At 43.0% G+C, this 18,840-nt stretch overlaps 1 protein-coding gene across 12 annotated transcripts in view; it reads left to right on the forward strand.

The window, feature by feature from the left end:
* Positions 1-18,840, forward strand: part of ZNRF3 (zinc and ring finger 3) — an 84,597-nt gene that overhangs the window by 54,188 nt on the left and 11,569 nt on the right. For 11 of the 12 annotated variants that reach the window (XM_071815997.1, XM_065851699.2, XM_071815998.1 and 8 more), the window contains 2 exons: positions 644-769; positions 16,687-16,761. In XM_071815997.1, the coding sequence (XP_071672098.1) occupies positions 644-769; positions 16,687-16,761 (201 nt within the window). The remainder of the gene's footprint in view (positions 1-643; positions 770-16,686; positions 16,762-18,840) is intronic. The other variant, XM_071815995.1, reaches the window with a different exon arrangement.

An 18,840-nucleotide genomic window follows, 5' to 3' on the forward strand; every position in this document is an offset into this window, starting at 1 on the left:
GCTTAAAATTGCCTTGTATAAGAAACACAAATGCCTATTAATAAAAGGAGACTGAAATTTTCTCAGTTCATGATACATCTTCCTCATTTAGAGTCAGAAAAAATTAGAGATGTTCCGTAATAGTTAGGAGGTTTCTTATACCTTACTTTGAACTACATGATAGGCATGTTCCAAAGGATGGCACACAGTTAATATAGTGCAAATACTCCAAAAAAATGTGGTAATGCCTCTCAGATATTGGTTCTGGATCGTATGACATGCAAAGCTTTTATGAGTGACTTCACAAAACAGTTTGTATTATTTCTGTCAGTTTACAGGGAAAGGTGGTTTGCAATACAAAGTGGAGCTTTGTATTTATTTTATATCTGAGAAAAGGACTTACAATCAGATTTAATAGTGAGCCTTAAATGATTTTTCATAAGCAAGATGACGGTGAGCTCACATAACATTCCAAGATTTTGTACTCATTGTGTGTTTCAGAAACATAATAAATTCTTCATATATGCAGCTTTATGTTTTAGTATTTCTGGTGTACCTTAATAAGTAAAAGTGTATTTGTCACAAACGAAGGTATTCAAAAGCAATCTGTATGTTTTTTGAACTCCACTGATTGATTAAAGGTTTCTTTCTGATTCTTTTTCAGATGCACCCTCTTGGACTGTGTAATAGCAACGATGAGGAAGACCTGTATGAGTATGGCTGGGTAGGGGTGGTGAAACTGGAACAGCCGGAGTTGGAGCCCAAGCCGTGCCTGACTGTCTTGGGAAAGGTAAGGGGGCAGTTCGGGGTAAATGCTGCATGTAACTGTTTCTTGGAACAGTTAGTTCGTTTCTGAGAAGAATCAGCAACAAGTGAAACAAGAGAAAACTCCCTTTACTCCACAAAATATTCCCGATTTGCCTGTTTTCACACTAGGTGCTTCAGGGAAAGACGGTGTCGTAACGCAGTTGATAGAGACGGTGAGGGGGAGCTGAGTGCACACATTCCCTTTTTGAGCTCCGTAGGAACCTAGCAAAGACTCCTGCAGCAGCGCTATGGGAGTAGAAAAGAGTGAACTGCTAGTGCGATACTAACTTGATCAAAGGAAGCTTCTTATCAAATCAGTCAAAATGAAAGCATTTTATTGGTTTTCCTTAGGTGCAGTTTTCTCAGAAGGCATAGATTAATTTCCTTTGCAGGCGGGGATGATTCATCTTCAACCCTAGAAGAGATTTCTTAGCTTTAATTGCAGGATAAATGTATCTAATAACAAGTGAGTTTGTTCTTACTGTATTGGTTAAAGAAACAACAATTTTCATCTTGCTGGAATCTCCCTGTGGAATACAGCCTCTGGAATTGGAATCCTTGCAAAACATCTCCCTTTGTTTTATGGGTGAAGTCAGATTACTGCTGCCAGATATGTTAAAAACGAAAGGAGAAAGCTGCCCTTTTCTTGTTCTCTGCTTAGAACTTTTGAGGATCAGGGTTATTATATGTTGACATTTGACATCTCGAGTAGTTGGAGGAGTGTGAAAGAGAATAGGCTGTGAGTTCTACCAGTAACTGTGTAGTTGGAAATGCATAAAATCTCTGGAGTGCGTCCTCATCTTCAGCTGGCTCACGTTGCAGAGACTTTGGAAGGATAGTATTGGTGGCTTCAGGTGAGCGGTGCAAATGTAGCGTATGAGGCAGAAATTAAATCCTAGGTTAATGTTTTCTAGGTAAAACTTGTCTCTGTATATGTATAAACTAAGCTTATAAAAACCCCACCTTTTGAAGGAAACGTGAAACCATCTGTTGGCCTAAAATTTGCTGCAGGTTTAGCTTGTGGGACATGGTGAGAAACATCTCTCCAAGAAGTGACCCTTTCTGTTGAATTTCAGCATAATACAACTTCTTTTTCTGAACTTGGAGTACTGGGTTTGTTTCACAGTAATTCCACCTGATGTTTCTTGGTTCTTAGGAGGATAAAATCTGAGGATGAGGTCTTGTGGGGATTGGAATTAGAGATTGGGTACTGAAAGATGCATAGTAATCCATAAGTAAACTCTAGGAGTAAGCTGAGCCCTGGGGAAAGCCATTTAAAGAAGGAATCTGTTTAGTCCCATCTGTCAGGCTCTTGAAAAGCATGTGATGAAGTAGGTGAAATGGATGAAAAAGTGGAAACCATAGATACCCTGCACAAACAATGTTGTATTTTCTGACTCGGTGACATTGCTTGCCTGACACACTGCTGTGTACCCAGATCCCATCATGTACCTGTCCCATGTCCCTGAAACCACACTGATCTCTGGAGTGAGAACACCACAGTACCTGGTGATCCGAGCTTCCCAAAGCCTGGCCTGCTGACAGGCAGGGCCTGGCTTTGCTTCAGGAGCTCTGTAGCATCTACTCCAGTGCATACTGATGGTGATGTGACTCCTGCATCCTGCATGGTGTGTGTCCAGAGAGCCTGGGCACAAACCTCCCTGTGTATCAGCTTATGTGCAGTAATTTTAGCAGGTGAGAAAGGACTGGTCAAGGTTCTAGGCAATACCTGCTTCTCAGTAGCTGTAATGCAGCACCTCATTCTGTATTTTCATGTTGCCATTTGTCCTTCTTTTCCTGAGATATTTCTTCCCTGTTTCGTGCTTCCTGCTGTAGTTTCTCATCTCCATCTTTTCTCTGCAACCCTTCTGCTCAGTCCTCCCTATGTTAAAGTTATGTCCTGATTTAGAGGTACTTCTCAGAATTCTTGAAATACTGCTGAGTGCAGATAGCAGCAGGAGCATCAGCCATGAGCTTCTTGCTCGTCTGGCAATTGAGTCACCCAGGTTGTCTTTCCAATGGGAACAAATCACATTGCAATTGTCTCCATCTCTGGAAAGTTCAGTTTCCATGCAGTTTGGTGCAAATGGCTACATGAGTATTCAGTTTGGCCTGTGACCTGTTTTGCTTGGGTAAGTATCAAATCTGCTGCATGTGTACATGTCTCTTCTGGTTGTTTTTAGGATTTGGCAGCTGTTTCACTTAAAACATGAAAAGGAAATGCTGGGAAGAGGAGAAAAGGAATGAAAAAGATAAAGGAAAGGCAAGGAAAGGAGAGGGAAAAGGAAAAGAGAAATGAAGATAAAATGAGGGAAGTTGACCTTTAACAGGGAAGGGAAATGGAAGTTCTCTCATTTAGAAAAGGAGGACGAAATCAAGTAATGCAAGCCTACTGTTTGTTCCTAATTTAATTTGATTTATCCTGCCCCCAGGGTGGCTTGTCCTGCAGTATTTGATCTTCTAGACAAATATTGTGTTTGCCTTTCAGTAGAATTGTGATAAGCTCTTGCTTTCCCAAAGTTCTGTAAAGTAGGCCTGTTAAAGTGCAAGATGTGTCGCAGAGGTAACGTGGATGTTACAAGATGCAACATTTCAGAAACATGCTGGCCTCTTGGATAGAAGTGTTGCATTTCAGCTTTGCTGGTGTTGCAGATGTGCAAGTGAGATAAATGGCAAAGCAACCCCTTGTTACACACAGGTATGTGGATGACTGGGGTGGGCAGCAGTAAGACTTCACGGAATGTGGATATTCTTACCTCCTTAGAAGATGTAGCAGAGTGCATAAAATGGAGTACACAGGGCATTTGGAATTCTAGACCACAGGAAATCTGCTTTGTATAGTGAAGTCTGACTGTGTGATCAATTATACCTCCTGCTGGAAGCACATGTATCTCCCCTTTTCAGTTGCCATTTCTTTCCTGACATAGGAATTGCCATTGGGATGTTGTAGTATCTGTTCTTAGAGCTTAATTCCATTAGAAACCGTTCTGTGAAATGAAAACCAAATCTTGTATGTTGGGAAAGTGGTGTGGTTGGATCAATTTAACCTATTGATTTGATAGCAGGAATAAAGTTGGTGCCAGGAGAGTGAGAGAAGTTAAGGTCTTGGTTGCTTTTAAAACTGTCATTGGAAGTCTGCCTCAACAATTCAGGGCAAAGTAAAAAAGCTGCGGGGCAGTTGTCTGTGTGTGTGCTTCCCTTTCCATCTTATGGCACACGTGGGCAATTCTGTTTCATGTGGACACTTTTCACTGAGAAAGCCAGTTTGGATATTCTCATCTTTGCTGTGAACTAAGACGATGCACATGGAGAGTTACCCTGGCCCAGCTGAGAATGACTTTGTCCATCTTTCTCATGTACATAAGGAAGAGATAACCTTGTCAGCTCAAGTCTATCATAAATGAATGTGTTTAAAAGCTCAATCTCAAGCCATTAAAGAATTTGTAAGTCCTGTTTTGAGGCAGCCAATTTAAACTCATTTTGCTAAAACTGGTGGACATTTGTGTTGAGTAATACAGTAGGAGAAACAAAAACAATATTGCTTGTGTCCGTATGGTGAAATGCAGGCATGTATGAAGAAATAAATTATGATTTTTTTAGTTTAATAAATAGTAAAGGAAAAGAATGAAAATAGAAATGATATTGTGGAAAGTGTAGAATATCGTGAAGTAGAATGTGGAGACTGCTTAAAAGCTGTTTGTAGAGCTGAATTCCATGACACAAATTGGGTACAAAGATGTATGATTTTATTCTTATTATTGGTTTTAGTTGTTGTGGTCTTTTTTGATTTGGGATATTTTGGTTTGGGGTTTTTTTGTTTTGTTTTTAGTAAAACCCTGGTCTGTGTTTTCAGAAGCTTCACTCCACTTGTTTATCCGTGTGCTAAATGGGATCGGTAGCTGTACAGAATTTAATGTGCCCATTTCCATATAGATTTTTTTTAATTGCTCATCCTTCTTAGTCAGATTTATATGGGGTAATGGAAATGAAAGAGTTTAAAAAAATGTATCTCCCGTTAGAGTGGCCGTGAAAACTGGACCCTGATTGGGAAGGGGTGTGTGTGGCAGCTGTGATTTACCATCGCCTTTGATCACAGTGCAGCCCTGTTTGAGGCAATGCTGTGTGCAGGCAAAGCAAAGGCCTGGATTTTACTGATCTCATGAGCTCCTGAATAGGGCTAGAAGGGGAATGACAGAGGAAGAAGAAAGCTTTGGAAATGAAAAGGAAACCCCGTGAACCCGACCAGCATTATTGGCTGGATTTGCCTACCAGGGAGCCGCTCAGTTTCTGCCAGGCTAATTCTGCCCCAACTTCTCTCCCCCGCGCCCCCGACCCCACCTCCCCCTCCCTCTTTCCTTCTTTCAGGCTTTTTTTGTGTGTGAGGCAGGGCTGTAGTAACTCGGTTCTCAGGCTGGGAACCCACTGAGCTGTTGCCATGGTCACTGGGAAGCTCTTCATGCCATGTGCTTCAAAGGGAACCTTTCCCCTCCTGGAATTCCTGCCTCCCCTGTGTGCCGCACAATGCGGCTCCTTCTCCTTTGCTCCTGCGCACGTGCTCCCGCGTGGAACTTGGCTCCACAGCCCCCGTGGCATCGAGGTGGCAGCACCTGCGTGTCCTGCGTGTCCTGCGTGCGGAGCCCCGTTCTTCCCCTGCCACGCTTGCTTTTGAAGCAAATGACATCTGTCAAGACGGTGAAATACAACCCAGCAATGCTTCAGCAGGATAGATAGTGAGAACATGCTGAAGACTTGCTTAAAGTAGCAATTCTTCCCTTTCTGCAGTCTGGAAAGTCCAGAGGGAAGGATTTTGTTCTTGTTTCTCTTCCAGGGATTGCTGAAGGGACTTTTCTTCTGTATTAATACGCTGTGTGTATTTGAGGATGTGCATCTGAGTAGAACTCAACAAAGAGAGGATGTCCCAGCTACTACAGCTTCCTGTTTTCTTCACATCAAAGGAATCTGTAATATGAGGAAACTCCTAACAATTCTTCCAGTATTAATTCACTTATTTTCTCTCTTTTAGGAGTTTATTTCCAGAAATACTGAGAGAATGCTTTGTTTTGCCATGTAATCGTTACGATAATACTACTTAGGCTGGGGCCAAAATAATCGTAACTGGAATCTGCATTAAACGGGCTAACTGTGATTATTAACTTTCTGTCTGGCAATTTAGTTCAAACATAAGGATCCTCATAAGGCAGTCGAATGAGAAATCGTGAGGCTGTGTTGGTAGTTCAGTTGCTGAATTGAGAGTAATCTGTTGTAAGACTTGAGGAGCCAGAGGGCCTGTGGGGAGTCAATTTTAATCCTTTTCAGAGTTACCGAAAGTAATAAAAAAAGAAAGACAAATCAAACAAAACCAACTGACACCTTTATATTAATAGCCTAACTAAGCATACAGTTATAGGTCCATATTAGACTGTAGATTGAGAAAAGTTGTTCAGCAGTAGAAACTTAATGTCTGTTGTTTCGAACTCTTGGGACATTCTGTGTTAGGAAGGAAGTTGTTTGGAAGCAGAAGTTTCTTGAAGAGCCCCGACTCCTTTGGCTGTGGACTGGTTGATAGATCTACATTACACGTGGCAAACGTGCCAAAACTCTGATCAAACCACAAACTGCAGTTTTTATCAATCCCATCACTCCGTAATGAAGAAAGAGTATGCGTTTTGAGCTGGGGAAGTAGCACCTTGCTAGTGTTGGAGACTGAGCTTCTGAATCAGTCATGTTCCCTAAGAGTGTGCATTAACTTGACATTTAAATCCTGCATTTCCATGATGTGTTGTCTTAACACTGCCTAAAATTAGAGTTGACTGTGAACACAGGTAGTATATATAATTGTAATCCCTGCCATGGATGTGTTTTTCTTACTGTATTTTTTCTAAAGAATATATTGTAATATATTACAATTTTCCCGAAGTACCAAAGAATAAGTGCTGTAATATTATACTGATTGGGTTTTGTTACTCCCCACTTCATTATCATTTATAACGTTCAGGACACCTGAAGCATCTTTAAAAATATATATTTGAGGTGACGCTGTTACTTGTGCAAATATTTTTGGTGTCATTTATCTTGTGAAATTCCTGTTTCTCACTTCCCCCGTGTGAGCAGTGTGATCAGACCTCTACAGCATGTAGACATAATAACTTCTGGAGTTTCAGCAAAATTGCATAGATGAGGTCAGAAGAGGGGATAATATATGGTTTTTCAGGAAGATGAGGGATTTTGATAGTGATGGACAGAAACAGTCAGTCCTCATAATCTTCCTGATAGGGACAAGTGTGTATTTTTGAACAACAACAACAAAAAAAATCACATAGAGCCAAAATGCTTTTGCCAAAAGCTCAATGTATTTCTGCTTCCCATTGCTTTGCCTCTTTGTCCAGCCCTCACAGACGATACTCTAACAAGCCTATTTTAACAGATTAAAAAAAGGATTTTAATGGGTAAAAATAAAGGAAGGAAGGTTGCAGGTAAGAACGTTTGGCTGCAGAGAACATGGGGACATGGAATGAAGCAGCAGTCTCATCGCTATAGTTGAAGTTTTGAGTTCAATATGTACCTTTCTTATGTCTTTCCATCTTTAAATCCTCTCATTGCGTGACTCCTTTGCCCCCTAATTTCAACAGCCCCTTTGAGGGGAGAAGGGGAAGGTTGACCACAGGTGAGGGAACTGACAAGCAACCCAATTAAATTCTGGAGACAGAGGAAAGGTTTGCGTTGTGTGTGGATCATACAGCGAAAGATGTAAAACAAAAGAAAGGAGCTGGATTAAAGACAAAGAGAGGAGTATTAAAGAAATGGACAAACACGGGCTGAATCAGGTTAGGCGGTTCAGAAGATGCAGGTCTGTCAGGTTTTAATTCATGGGTGCTGGTGGGCTCTTTCCTTCGGCAACTGGTGCCAGCAATGTGTTCTTGTGTTACTTTACCAACTTCCTTCTTATGTTCTCTGCACAGTTATGAAGAGTAACAGCTATTAATGGAGAAAGGCTGTCTCTTACGTGTCTCCCTCTGGGCACTCCTTAGATTCTCTATTGTTGGATTGATTACTTTAAATAAATGTCTACTTTTAGAGTTGAGTCCTTAGCAGTCTTCACCACCATCTTCACTCCTTTCCAGCCAACTGTGGAACACAGCTGCTTCTCCCTTAAGCTAAAGAAGCAGCTGTTGTTGCACAACATGTGTTACTGGAGTCTTTGCTCAGTTAGAACTCCCTGTGAAATTAATGGAAGTCAGGCTGAGTAAAGATGAACATTTCTTTTAAGGTATGCCCCACATACAAATAATAATACTACGTACGATACTGTTACATTGAGAGACATTTTTATTTCACATGTAGAATCTACCTGTTTCTCTAACAGGAGAAATGCGCAATGGCAAACATGTGGAAGAACTCAGAAATTGAGTTGGAAGCAGAAAAGTGAGTGGGCAAGTAAGTGCAGTTTATGCTGGAGTATAGAAGTGAACACAAAAGAAGGCTGGCAAGCAAAATCAGATAAATGGATCAGAAAGTGAAGAAAAATAAGGAGGAGATATAGAGGCAGGGAATAGAATTATTTAGGACTTCACAGTTGAGTGACACACCTAATTTTGGTGCATTAAGAGACAGAAGGCTTTGAAAGAAATTGGAGAACTGGAGAATGCAACCAGAGCCGCATCAGGGGGACTCCCATATCCAGAGTAAAAGATGGGCAGATACCATCAGCAGCGGGAGAAAATAGTGGATCATAAGGAATTGCAGACGTAAAGTGGGAATGTTTTACAATGATATTCATGTGATTGAAGAGGAGGGGAAAAAAAAATCAAACACAGATTGTGCTTCATATCTGACTCATTTGAGATAATTGGCCAGAAGCCATTTTTCTGCTCTAAACATTTTGTCTTCATGATGTCCAGGTGGATATTATCTAGAGGTGCCTGTCTGGATGACATGATGATTTGATGTTTGTTCTAGGTTCAAGGAATCAACTCCAAATGAGTCAAGTGATCATACTGTGAACTCCCAATGAGTATGAAGTGAGCTTTTAGGTCAATGTATGGAGCACTCATCAAGCCATTTGCAATTCTGGCAGGTTATTTCTTGAAGATTAGAGCTGGACATATTTGTGGTATCAATTCTCTAGACAGCTTAGGTATATATTATCAGCATCTGCATAGCTTTTGCCTTAGAATTGATCAATATAGATATGAAACTCACCAAAACTATTTAAAATATCAAAACCATGTAGGTATTCCAGTGCATTAATGCCTCAATTGTTGGCCCGTTGGTGTTTTGTTCAATTGGTAAGCCAGGAGAATACATCACAGGCACCATTTTTCAGAATGCTCAAAGAGCTTGGTCAGTTTTGGATGGGAAAAAGAGATGGACCTTAGCCCTGAGGATCCATGTAGTGAGCTTTTTGGAGGTGCAAGGGAGGCATTTGCAAAGGGCACAGGATGCACAGACCTCTTGAGTCCATGAACGGCGTCGAAACTCCCAGAGGGTCCCTTCAGCGGAGTGCACGGGACTAATGAGCCGGCCTGGCTGTTTATGGGCTGTGGTTAACCTCTTGCAAGTTAGGATTTCCTGTCGCCAGCAATGAGCTGTGACCGCCAGCACCACAGTGTTAATGATGAGGTAGGGGCTGATGAATGGCTGGACTCCAGACAGCAGCCTTCACTGGCAAAGAATCAAGTGGCTGGAGGGGGAAAAACATTGATGTCTACAAGAGAAATAATGCAAACTCCAGAACCTATAATTCCCGTGTTTAAAAAAAGAAAGAGAGAAAGAAACTGGGGACAAATTCAAACCGAGTGAAGCTTTTATCTCTGCATTCTGAATAGAAGATTGTTCTTAAGCAAAACTGGCTGCAAAAGCCAGGCCAGTTAAAACAATATGCAGGCTGCTTGCCTCCGAGTAACCAGAAATTGTTGGCTCAGAGCAGCCTGCGCTGAGGAGCCAACCTGCTGGGAGACGTTATCCAAGCAACGGCCTGAATGTAATTCCTCCCGCTGTGGAATGGCGCTTTGGCAAATGAAGACCCTAATTAGAGATGGAAGGGTTTCTATTTTGTTTTTCTTTAATCCTTACCCCGAGGCCTCTGCAATACAGCCATGTCTCTGCTTGTGTGCAGAGAAGTTTCCAGTTTCCCTTTATAACAAAAATCCTCTACCTTTTTTAGTTCCCCCCTTCCACCCCCCAGCAGAATAAACAAACTAACAACAAGGGCCCACCACAATTTCAGACCTTGAAACTAATTTAATCCAAAACCCAAGGATCACTGCTTGAAAGAAAGTCCGTGACATCTTATATTAGCCAGCCCACAGAAAGTTGGTAGATAAACTGCTATACTGGCCCACCATGCATCTTATTACTACTGAACTTATTACCCAAGCTGATTGTTGTAGCACACAGGGAGCAGGAGGAGGATCTCACTGCCTCTGCTTTCGGACAGAAATCACAGAAGAGGTTTGAAATGGCGTCCTGCTTATGCTTGGCTGAGCTTAGTTTCTGGGATTACTGGGGAATTGTACATTAACAGGGCTGAGGCGTCAGTTGGTTAATTTGTAACTTGTGTTTGCAAAGCAGATGATGCCCTTTTCTCCTTCTCTGCCCTGCAAACCCGCCTGTGCTCGGGCTCGCTGGCTCCAGCAGTGGTTCAAGGGGCTTTGGTGACTGGGCCCAATGGCAGCGTAGGAGAGAAGGGATGGTTGTTCAGATATTGTCATTTGTATTCTCTGTAGCTCTGAGAGAAAAAGAGATTTTGCCGTTTGACAACTGTAATGACAAAGCGTATTTGACATAATGCTGTGGGGTTTGTGCAAGATGGGGTGCAGCACGCTGTCTCACTGCAGTGTCTGTGCCTGCTGTTCCGTCCTTTTGCAAGTACAATTGTGAGTCTGCACTAGAAATGGGGTTTATTCTGCTAATGACATGTAATTTTATTTTCCCCAACAGTAGCTGCTGCTAATGTGAATAGGAAACACACATCCTTGCTTATTTTAGGAAGCAGTGTACAAGATGTATTTTCAAAACAATCTAAATAGTAATACCCACTCTAGTTGACCTTTTAGCAGCCAATATAGCGCTGTTCTTAAACATGCTGGCAAATTTTGCTGAGCTGTTTGTTGGGGTTTAATAGGGCTCTTTGAGGTATATCTCTGTTCTGCAGAAGTTAAGGGCTTTGAGACATCAGGGTCAGAATGCCGTTCGGCTGACTGGAGGGGAAAACTGGCCATGGCAACATCTGCTTGTCCAGACCTGCAGATTCATCATTGATTTTATGTAAGAACCAGTGATCTCTTTCTCCTCAATTAAATTTACTGGGTTTGTCCAGGTTTCTACTTAACTGGAAACTCTAAAACTCAAGAGTCTCTACCGAGGTTAAACCTGGATAACGCAGGTTCCGGGTGCTTAACTCAGCACCGAAGTTGTCCTCTGCTGATAGAATAAAATGAAATGAGGGCAAGTTTGCAGAAGGCAACTAGAGAAGCTGATATTCTGGGACCTGGTCCTGCATTTTCCGTATCATAGCTCTGCTAATACTGTCTACATCTTTGTGGACTCACTTGATACGGAGAAAACAGGTGTAAATCGGTTTATGAGCACTAAAAGTGGTTGGAATAGATTTTGCTACTTTGAGTCTGCTCAAGAGAAGACTCTGACCACTGAATTGCTATATTCATTAGTTATTTTGGTGAAACATTGCAGATGGAAACCTCCTCCCTTCAAGTGTATTCCCTAGCAGTCAAGATTGTTGAAAGCCTCGACCTGCCTTTCCAGAGCAGTAAAGCAAGACACTGGACCTTTTCACTGAAATCAAATTCCTTGGAGTCACAAAGTGTGGAATTTGCCTGTTACTGAGAGTTGCTTACAAGTTACCAATATGCTTTGTGAGAGACTGACCGCTTATTTCAGAGGACCAAAGAGTGCTGATGAAAGAATTGGCCATAAAAGAAAAAAAATGAGCTTCAACTTCACACCGCTTGCATAATCTCACTCTTTGGCAGATTGATGACCACTAACTCCACAATGTGGAGAGTTCTGACATGGAATATTGGGATGGGCTGGGTTAAATACAAAATACGCCTCAAGTTCCATGATTTTTAGTCATAGAGAAATTAAAGGGGGAAAACCACAAAAAGTGACAGAGGGAATGCAAGTTTGGTCAGGCTGGCTCAGTTCTCAGCAAAATAAGGGTGTCTAAACCAATTTTCTTAACTACTCTGTTCAATAAACTCTGCAGAGTTAGAGCAACCCAGTTATCATATTTTCTGCCTCAAAAAGCATGAGATGGGGGGAAGGAGAAGGAAAGGGAAGAAGAAAAAGCCTTGGGTATACCTGTTGGAGCTGTACTGTTTCCCCCAGTTCTGACTGAAAGCAGTGTTTTGTGTTTGGGATCCATAGGACTGTCTTCTGCATACTGTATCCTTACCTTCTCCTTCCTGTCTTGTTCATTTTGGAGGACCAGCTAACAGTACATGCTGGCACCTGATGGAATAGAGTTGGGATAGTTTGCTAAAAGCAGTTTACTGGCATCTGTACTGGTTACCACCTACACCATTGCCGGATCCCCCCTCCCCATCTCTACCATGGTCTTAACCCAGAGAATAAATCAACTCTCTCATGTGCCACATACCATAGTTACCATTAATATTTGTTATTTACAGTCCACTAAATTCCAATAAGATAATTCCTAGAGCTGGATGAACAATCCAGCTAATCTAGGAGGCTAATCCAGGAGACAGATCTGTAGTCCTTCTCCCAGCTGCAATTTATGCAGTCTCTGCAACCCATTAGATGAGTGTCATGTCCTCATATGTAAATACAGCTGTATATTGAGAGGGATTTCTAACTCTGGCAGAGAAGTAAATGCAATGAATAAAGGCTAATGTTGTTGGTATGATTTTTCTCTTGAATGGGGACGTTATTAAGTAGCTTTTCTTCTTGTGTTGGTTTCTCCACCGTTGCATAATAACTGACGTATCAATTGGAATGAGGCCATACTAGAAAGCAGAGCACGAGATGCTCGCAATGTTCATATCTGCAACCATGCGAGGCCCTTCTAGATGTCAGCAAGTGGCTGACCTCCTTACCGTTTTAATTGTTGCTGTCCTACCTGATTTGAATTCATGAGAGGAAGCAGTACACCCGTTCAATAATCATCTCGTCCCTCGGGTTGAAAATTTGTCTCATCAAGGAAGTTGTTGCTTCCTTATTGTATTGATCTGGCCCACAGGAAGGGAGCACAGAGCTCATGAAATCTTTCTTGTTCTTTGAGGTAATAACTAAAATTTCCCCAGGCCTGGAAATACAAAGAGATACTTGCCTCACACTTCGGTCATACATGTTTCCTCTCATTCTTTCTAGATCACGGGGTCTAGTAAATTCTTCCACATTTTAACTTGAGACGGTATTTAATGTGCTTCTTATTGATAATGGTTATTAACAATGAGTTCATAACAAATAGGTGTCTAAAATACACTAAAATAATCTCCCTGAGCTGTGACAATCCCTGTGCAAATTAAAACACTACAGAAACATAGATGAAGCCAATATTATTAATTAGCAATAGAAGTATTTTTAAATGTGTAACGAGCGCGCCATATGCTTCTGTTTACATTTTTCTTTGAGTATAAGGTAGCCAAATGTATTATTCAGCAGAGGGCTTCTGATAAGGTGCTAGGCTGGTGATGTTTAAGGAATTGAGGAAGGGCAGATTCAAAGGTGGGGTTATTTGTTATTTTAGAGGCATCTACATCCAATATTCAACTAGTGAAGGTAGTCAAATATCAACCAGGTGTTTGAATGAAGTCTAGCAAATGGTGGATCTCTTTTTACTGCTGCTTTACAAAGAAAAGGTGTAATCTGAAAAGATTCCTAACGTGGCCAAAACTCTTTATTATGTTTGTACCTAAGGACAAACAAATTTTGAATTGCCAATACAGGGCTTGCTGAAGGTTGTTGTCATTCCAGTCCTGCTCCTAGGACCAAAGCACGCTTAGTCCTCTCTACGTGAGTGGTTTTGCACAATTAAGCCATACATTTCTGCGTGTCGGATATATATTAATAGTTAGCTGCCAATCTACTTCCCTGGAGCTCCAATCAGGATGTGGGAGCACTTTACAGAACAAGTAAAAGTCACGATAGCGGTGTTTGTAGTCGAGCAGTCGGAGCCCCTTGCTCTGTAGCAGTGTCAGGTTTTCAGGCTCGCGATGCAAAAAAAGACTGGGAGGTTGTCATTATGAACAAATCCAAATTGCTAAAAGTGCAGTTGAAATTTAGTTTTGGTTTTATTACCCTTTACAGAAAAGGAAGACTACAGCTATGTAGTGATAGTCATTTATTTTAAACGGCAGGAGATAGTCTGGGAAGGGCTGCGCTGGCACCTCCACTGCTCTGTCGGTGTCAGGGGAGCTGAGCTGGGGAACGCCTGTTTGTTTGCAGTGGGTTTTTTAAAGCAGGTACTAGAACAGCCTTTTCTTTTCCTCCCTGCCCTCATCCAGCGTTTATTTTTCGCCTAGGTTTTGTACACCTTGCCTATAAGTGGTTTAGAGGCAGTCTTTAAATGCTGAATAGTCAAAAATGAAGACGTCCCGTGCGTATTGCAGACGGGCATTATTTTACTGGGACTCACATCGCCGCGTTGAGCTGTTCTGATTACCGAGTAGTGGCCGCGAGGTGTTCAAACACGTTCTGGCTTTAAGTGCCGTACGGTGTGTGGGGGTGACGCAGGGGCCCCCCAGCCCCGCTGCCACCTGGAGCGGAGGGACAGACGGACGGACGGACCGAGGGCGTGCGGGGGTTTCACAACGCGCGGGAGCGGCGGCCGCTCTGATCTCCCGCCAGCCGGGACGGCTGCCGCAAAGCCGCGGAGCCGGACTCAAAGCGCTGGAGCGGGCTCCGCGGAGCGCCCCGCCGCGCCACCTCCTGCCCGCCCGCCGGGACCCCTGCAGGAGGATCTGGAGCTGGGAGGGGGTCGCCGCGCAACCGGCCGCCGCTGCCGAGGTCCCCTGGTGCGAACAAGTCTGTGCAGCAGCGGGTGTTGCCCCGGGCCGGGCTCCTGGTGACTGGGGCGCGTTTTCCAGGAGATCCGGGTTGGAACCCAGGCAAGGGAAAAGTCCGCATCCCCAGTTCTCCCAGTCGCGCTCGCGGCTGGACGTCACTTCCGGGGATGGGGGTGTGTTTGGGGCGGTTCGCCGGGCCCGGCCCAGCCCGGGACGGGGAGGGACCGGACCGGCCTGGCCTGGCGGGCCGGAGGGCACGGGGAGCAGGGGAGCCCGGCACAGACCGCTGGCTGCGGCTGATCCGAGTTAAACCAGCTCAGCGAGGCTGCAGGAGCGAGGAGGTGACAGGCGGTTCACCCCACTTGCTGTTACCTTTTCTAGGATGATTTTTGAATTCAGTTGGTGCTTTTCATCTCTTAACACCTGATTTTGCCATACAAAATAAGGAACACAGATTACATCCTGGTTGTGGAAACTGCACAGTATGCTGCTCATTCAGTGTGTTCACAAAATAAAGGGTTATTTTTCTTTGAACCAACATGAAATTCTGTTTATGAATATCTGTAGAGATCAAAGTGCCTTGCCTGTTGACTGACCGCCCTGAAATAACAATCTAAGTGTCCAGGACAGTCCTACAAACTCTGCATGTCTGTAAAAGGTGCCTCCCAGGGAAACCTGGGTGAGCTTTTCCCTTCGGGGCCACTGCTATGGAGAAGGTGTAGTAGATTCCTTTTAACTTTGCTTCCCCAGAGCAGGTAGTGATTAGCCAGGTGTGCTGACTTCAAAGGGGACAAACATCTGCTGGGCTGAGGAGGAGAACCCATTTGGGAGCCGGTTCCCTCACGCGCTGCCTGATGGGCTTGCTTGATTGAAAGTAAAAAGACACAAGAGCAGAGCAAAGAAAGTGACCCATAGGTGTTCAGACTAACATTTCTCTACCAGCCAACATTCTTGGGAAACAAAGTGACCTTTCATAACTTATCACTTTCATATGTCTCTTTTATATCAGTTTAAATTCATGTTCTGCTAGTCTCTGTGAAGAGCCAGTGTCCTCTTGTTTGCTACCGTGATGGTGATAGATGTCATCGCTTGGAGAATTAGTTATTTGTATTATGCATCCAACAAAGGCACTAACAGCTCTGAAAAGTTACTGAGGATGTTTGCTCTGTGAAGCCACTGAGCACCTTGTGGACAGGATGTACACAGAAACTGGTGAAAATTCCCTCTCTTAGCCTCAGTGGTTAAAACACTGTTTTCTCTGTCGCAGAGGATTTTAATGTGTTCTCGTATCTCCTCTGTGCTGTTGGTAGCTGCAGGTTTGGCCCCTGTATTTGATGAAAAGCCATGGGTCGGATCTTATCTGCATAAGAAGTGTTGTATGCAACAGTTCTGACCTCTGATGGCCAGACGGAGCAGTATTCTGAGGCACTGTTCGCAAGGATTCTGATATGATAGAGTTTGTCATGACTGTGGGAATGACACTGGAAGGATATAAAGAACCTGATTCACCTTTGTTTTTCTACACTAGTGAGCTTTTCTCTCCACCCCAAATCACAGGGAGGATTCTTTTTAATGGCACTTCCAAGTAACATGGAGGAAAAGAATATAACTTTAAAATTCTTATATTTAAAGGATTTAGAGGGTCGAAATCACATTTGAATTCCTTTAAAAGCTTGTTGAAGGAAGAGTTTGAGAAAGAAGAGGTAGAGATTGTAGAAGCTATAGTGAAGTTTAACTACATTCCATGCTGGTTCAAGAATTCCTGGGTTTGTAATTACTTTGTCATCTGTTTTAACTACACAGAAACACAAAATGTCAAGTTTGCTATCTGGAGATGAGGAGAGGGAGTAATTTTTGAGGTAAGAAGTCATCTTTTAGGGTGGGACTGAGGATGCTGTCTTTCTTATTGCAGGCAAAGCGAGCAGTACAGCGAGGAGCCACAGCGGTCATCTTTGATGTTTCTGAAAACCCAGATGCCATTGATCAGGTATGAAGAAGGGAGCCAGGCTTTATTACAGCCTCTGTTGGGTTCTTTTAGGGTTGCTGAGGCAAGACTTGAGAGTGTACAGATCTCTGAGCACACGCAGCTGCTGCCCATGGGTAGCTGTGGTTTTCCTGCCTGTCTGCTGGCAGGCAGGAAGCGATGGAGGTGTTGAGATGTAGAAAGAGAAAAGTTTGGGGAGTTATATTTTTGTTCTGGCCTTAGCTAGAATCCAGAATCCAGGTCTGGGTTTAAGGTTCTGAGAAAAGATGGAGGCAAATTTATTGTGGCATATTATCTAGTTGAGGAGGTTTTCTTTGCCCAGATCTGTGTACAAGACACAGGGTGTTTGTCCCCACCCGGCTTGTGATCGATAGCATTGTCAAGCAGCTGCTTTCTGGGAGCTTGCAAAATGACTTTCAAACCTGGTTCTAAAAAAATATCTTACAAAAGTTATAAACATTTCTTTCTCGTTCACAGTTGATGATTTCTGGCCTACGTATTTTGTGGACAAGCAGGGGTTTTCTTTTTTTGAGGTTTTGGTTCAATTTGCATCTTTTCATTTGGAGTGGGTGAGGTAATAGCTCTGTGAAATGCTTTGACAAGATCCTTGCAGCCAATTCGGAGTTATTTGAGTAGAAAGAAGAAACATAACAAGGGCAAAAATAATCTGCATTTGGTTTAGTTTTGTGTTGAAACAAAACTGCTGTTTCTGCTACAGCAGAAGCAAGTGAAGCTGAATGTCTTTAAGTGCAGCCTGAATTTCTTGGGGAAAAGACACCATCAATGTTTACATTAGAAAAGCTGGCTTTAATTCTGAAATGAGCATCTGTTGGAGAAAGGAATGCAGGCCCTGTGCAATGGATGCTTTGAGAACTGTGCTCTGCATGTGCATCAAGGCTACAGCCTTGATCTTGCAGACATTCTCAGGGATATTTTCTCCCTTTTTACACACAGAAAAAATATCTGCACAAAGATGTAATCTGTCTTTTCCCGATTTTTTTTCTCTGTATTACAGCTTCCAGTTACTTTTAGCCACGCTGCTCTCAGCTTGCGGAGCTGAGTTACTGCCTCTCGCTCTCTTCCCTCTACCAGCAACAGCTGTCCTTCCTTTATTCTTGATAATAAATTGTGTGCAACTGTCCCCAGTTGCTGGGAAACTAGTCTAGTGGATGAATTAATATTTTGGCTGTACCGATAAAATGGAAAGATGTTAGTGGCTTAGTGCAGTAACTGGCAAAGTAGGCTCTAAAGGATTGAGCAGCAGCTGAGGCGAACACTCACAAACAGGAGGGGAATGACTAGAGGTAGCCTTCATACTCCTAAGTGTAAGAGTTACTTGATTGGCTCCCTTCTCATGCTGCTCTGGACGCTGTTATTTCATGCACTTTCATTCTCAACCATCATCTTCAGAACCGTTGACATCACGGGATACTAATTAATATGTCTTCAGAATAAATACCATTTTGGCACTCTCAATGGAACTGTGGAAAGCAATGACGGATAACAATGGAGGAAAAACGGACATGAATTAATTTGGAGTATCTTTGATTCAAATGGAAGTATCGCCCTCAGACACTGAGGGGAGCTGTTCAGGAAGCTTTCCCAGGGATGCTTGTTACCCAGCCTTACAACAGCCAAGGTTGCTTTGGGTGGGAGGAGTGGGGTATTGAGAGCGGCAATCCTCCCTGGCAAAGACCAGAACAGGAACCAGGCTTGACCAGGAGAATTGTCCTCAGACAATTTGGTAGCAGAATTGCTGCCAAATGAAAGGACTTCATGTACAGATATTGTGGGGTTTATTCTCATTGATTTTAGTGTCTTTTGCTGTAGACTAAGAATGAAGCTTTTAGAAATGCTCTGTCAAGCCTGATTTGTTTCTTAGTTTTACTTTTGCATAGTTTGAAGAGGAGTAACAACACCCAGAGCACCGTGTTTAGCAAAAGTCTGGCAGCGCACAAAAGATGCTGAGGAATCGAGTTAATTCTTAGACAAGAAAGCTTGAGAGAGAATTTGTGTCTGGGAATGCAGGGACAGTGACTGGATTTGGCTTCAGACCAGCGAGCCTTGTAGACATGTGGGATC

Source organism: Patagioenas fasciata, chromosome 17, assembly GCF_037038585.1.
Source record: "Patagioenas fasciata isolate bPatFas1 chromosome 17, bPatFas1.hap1, whole genome shotgun sequence".
In the NCBI taxonomy this organism is placed as follows: Eukaryota; Metazoa; Chordata; class Aves; order Columbiformes; family Columbidae; genus Patagioenas; species Patagioenas fasciata.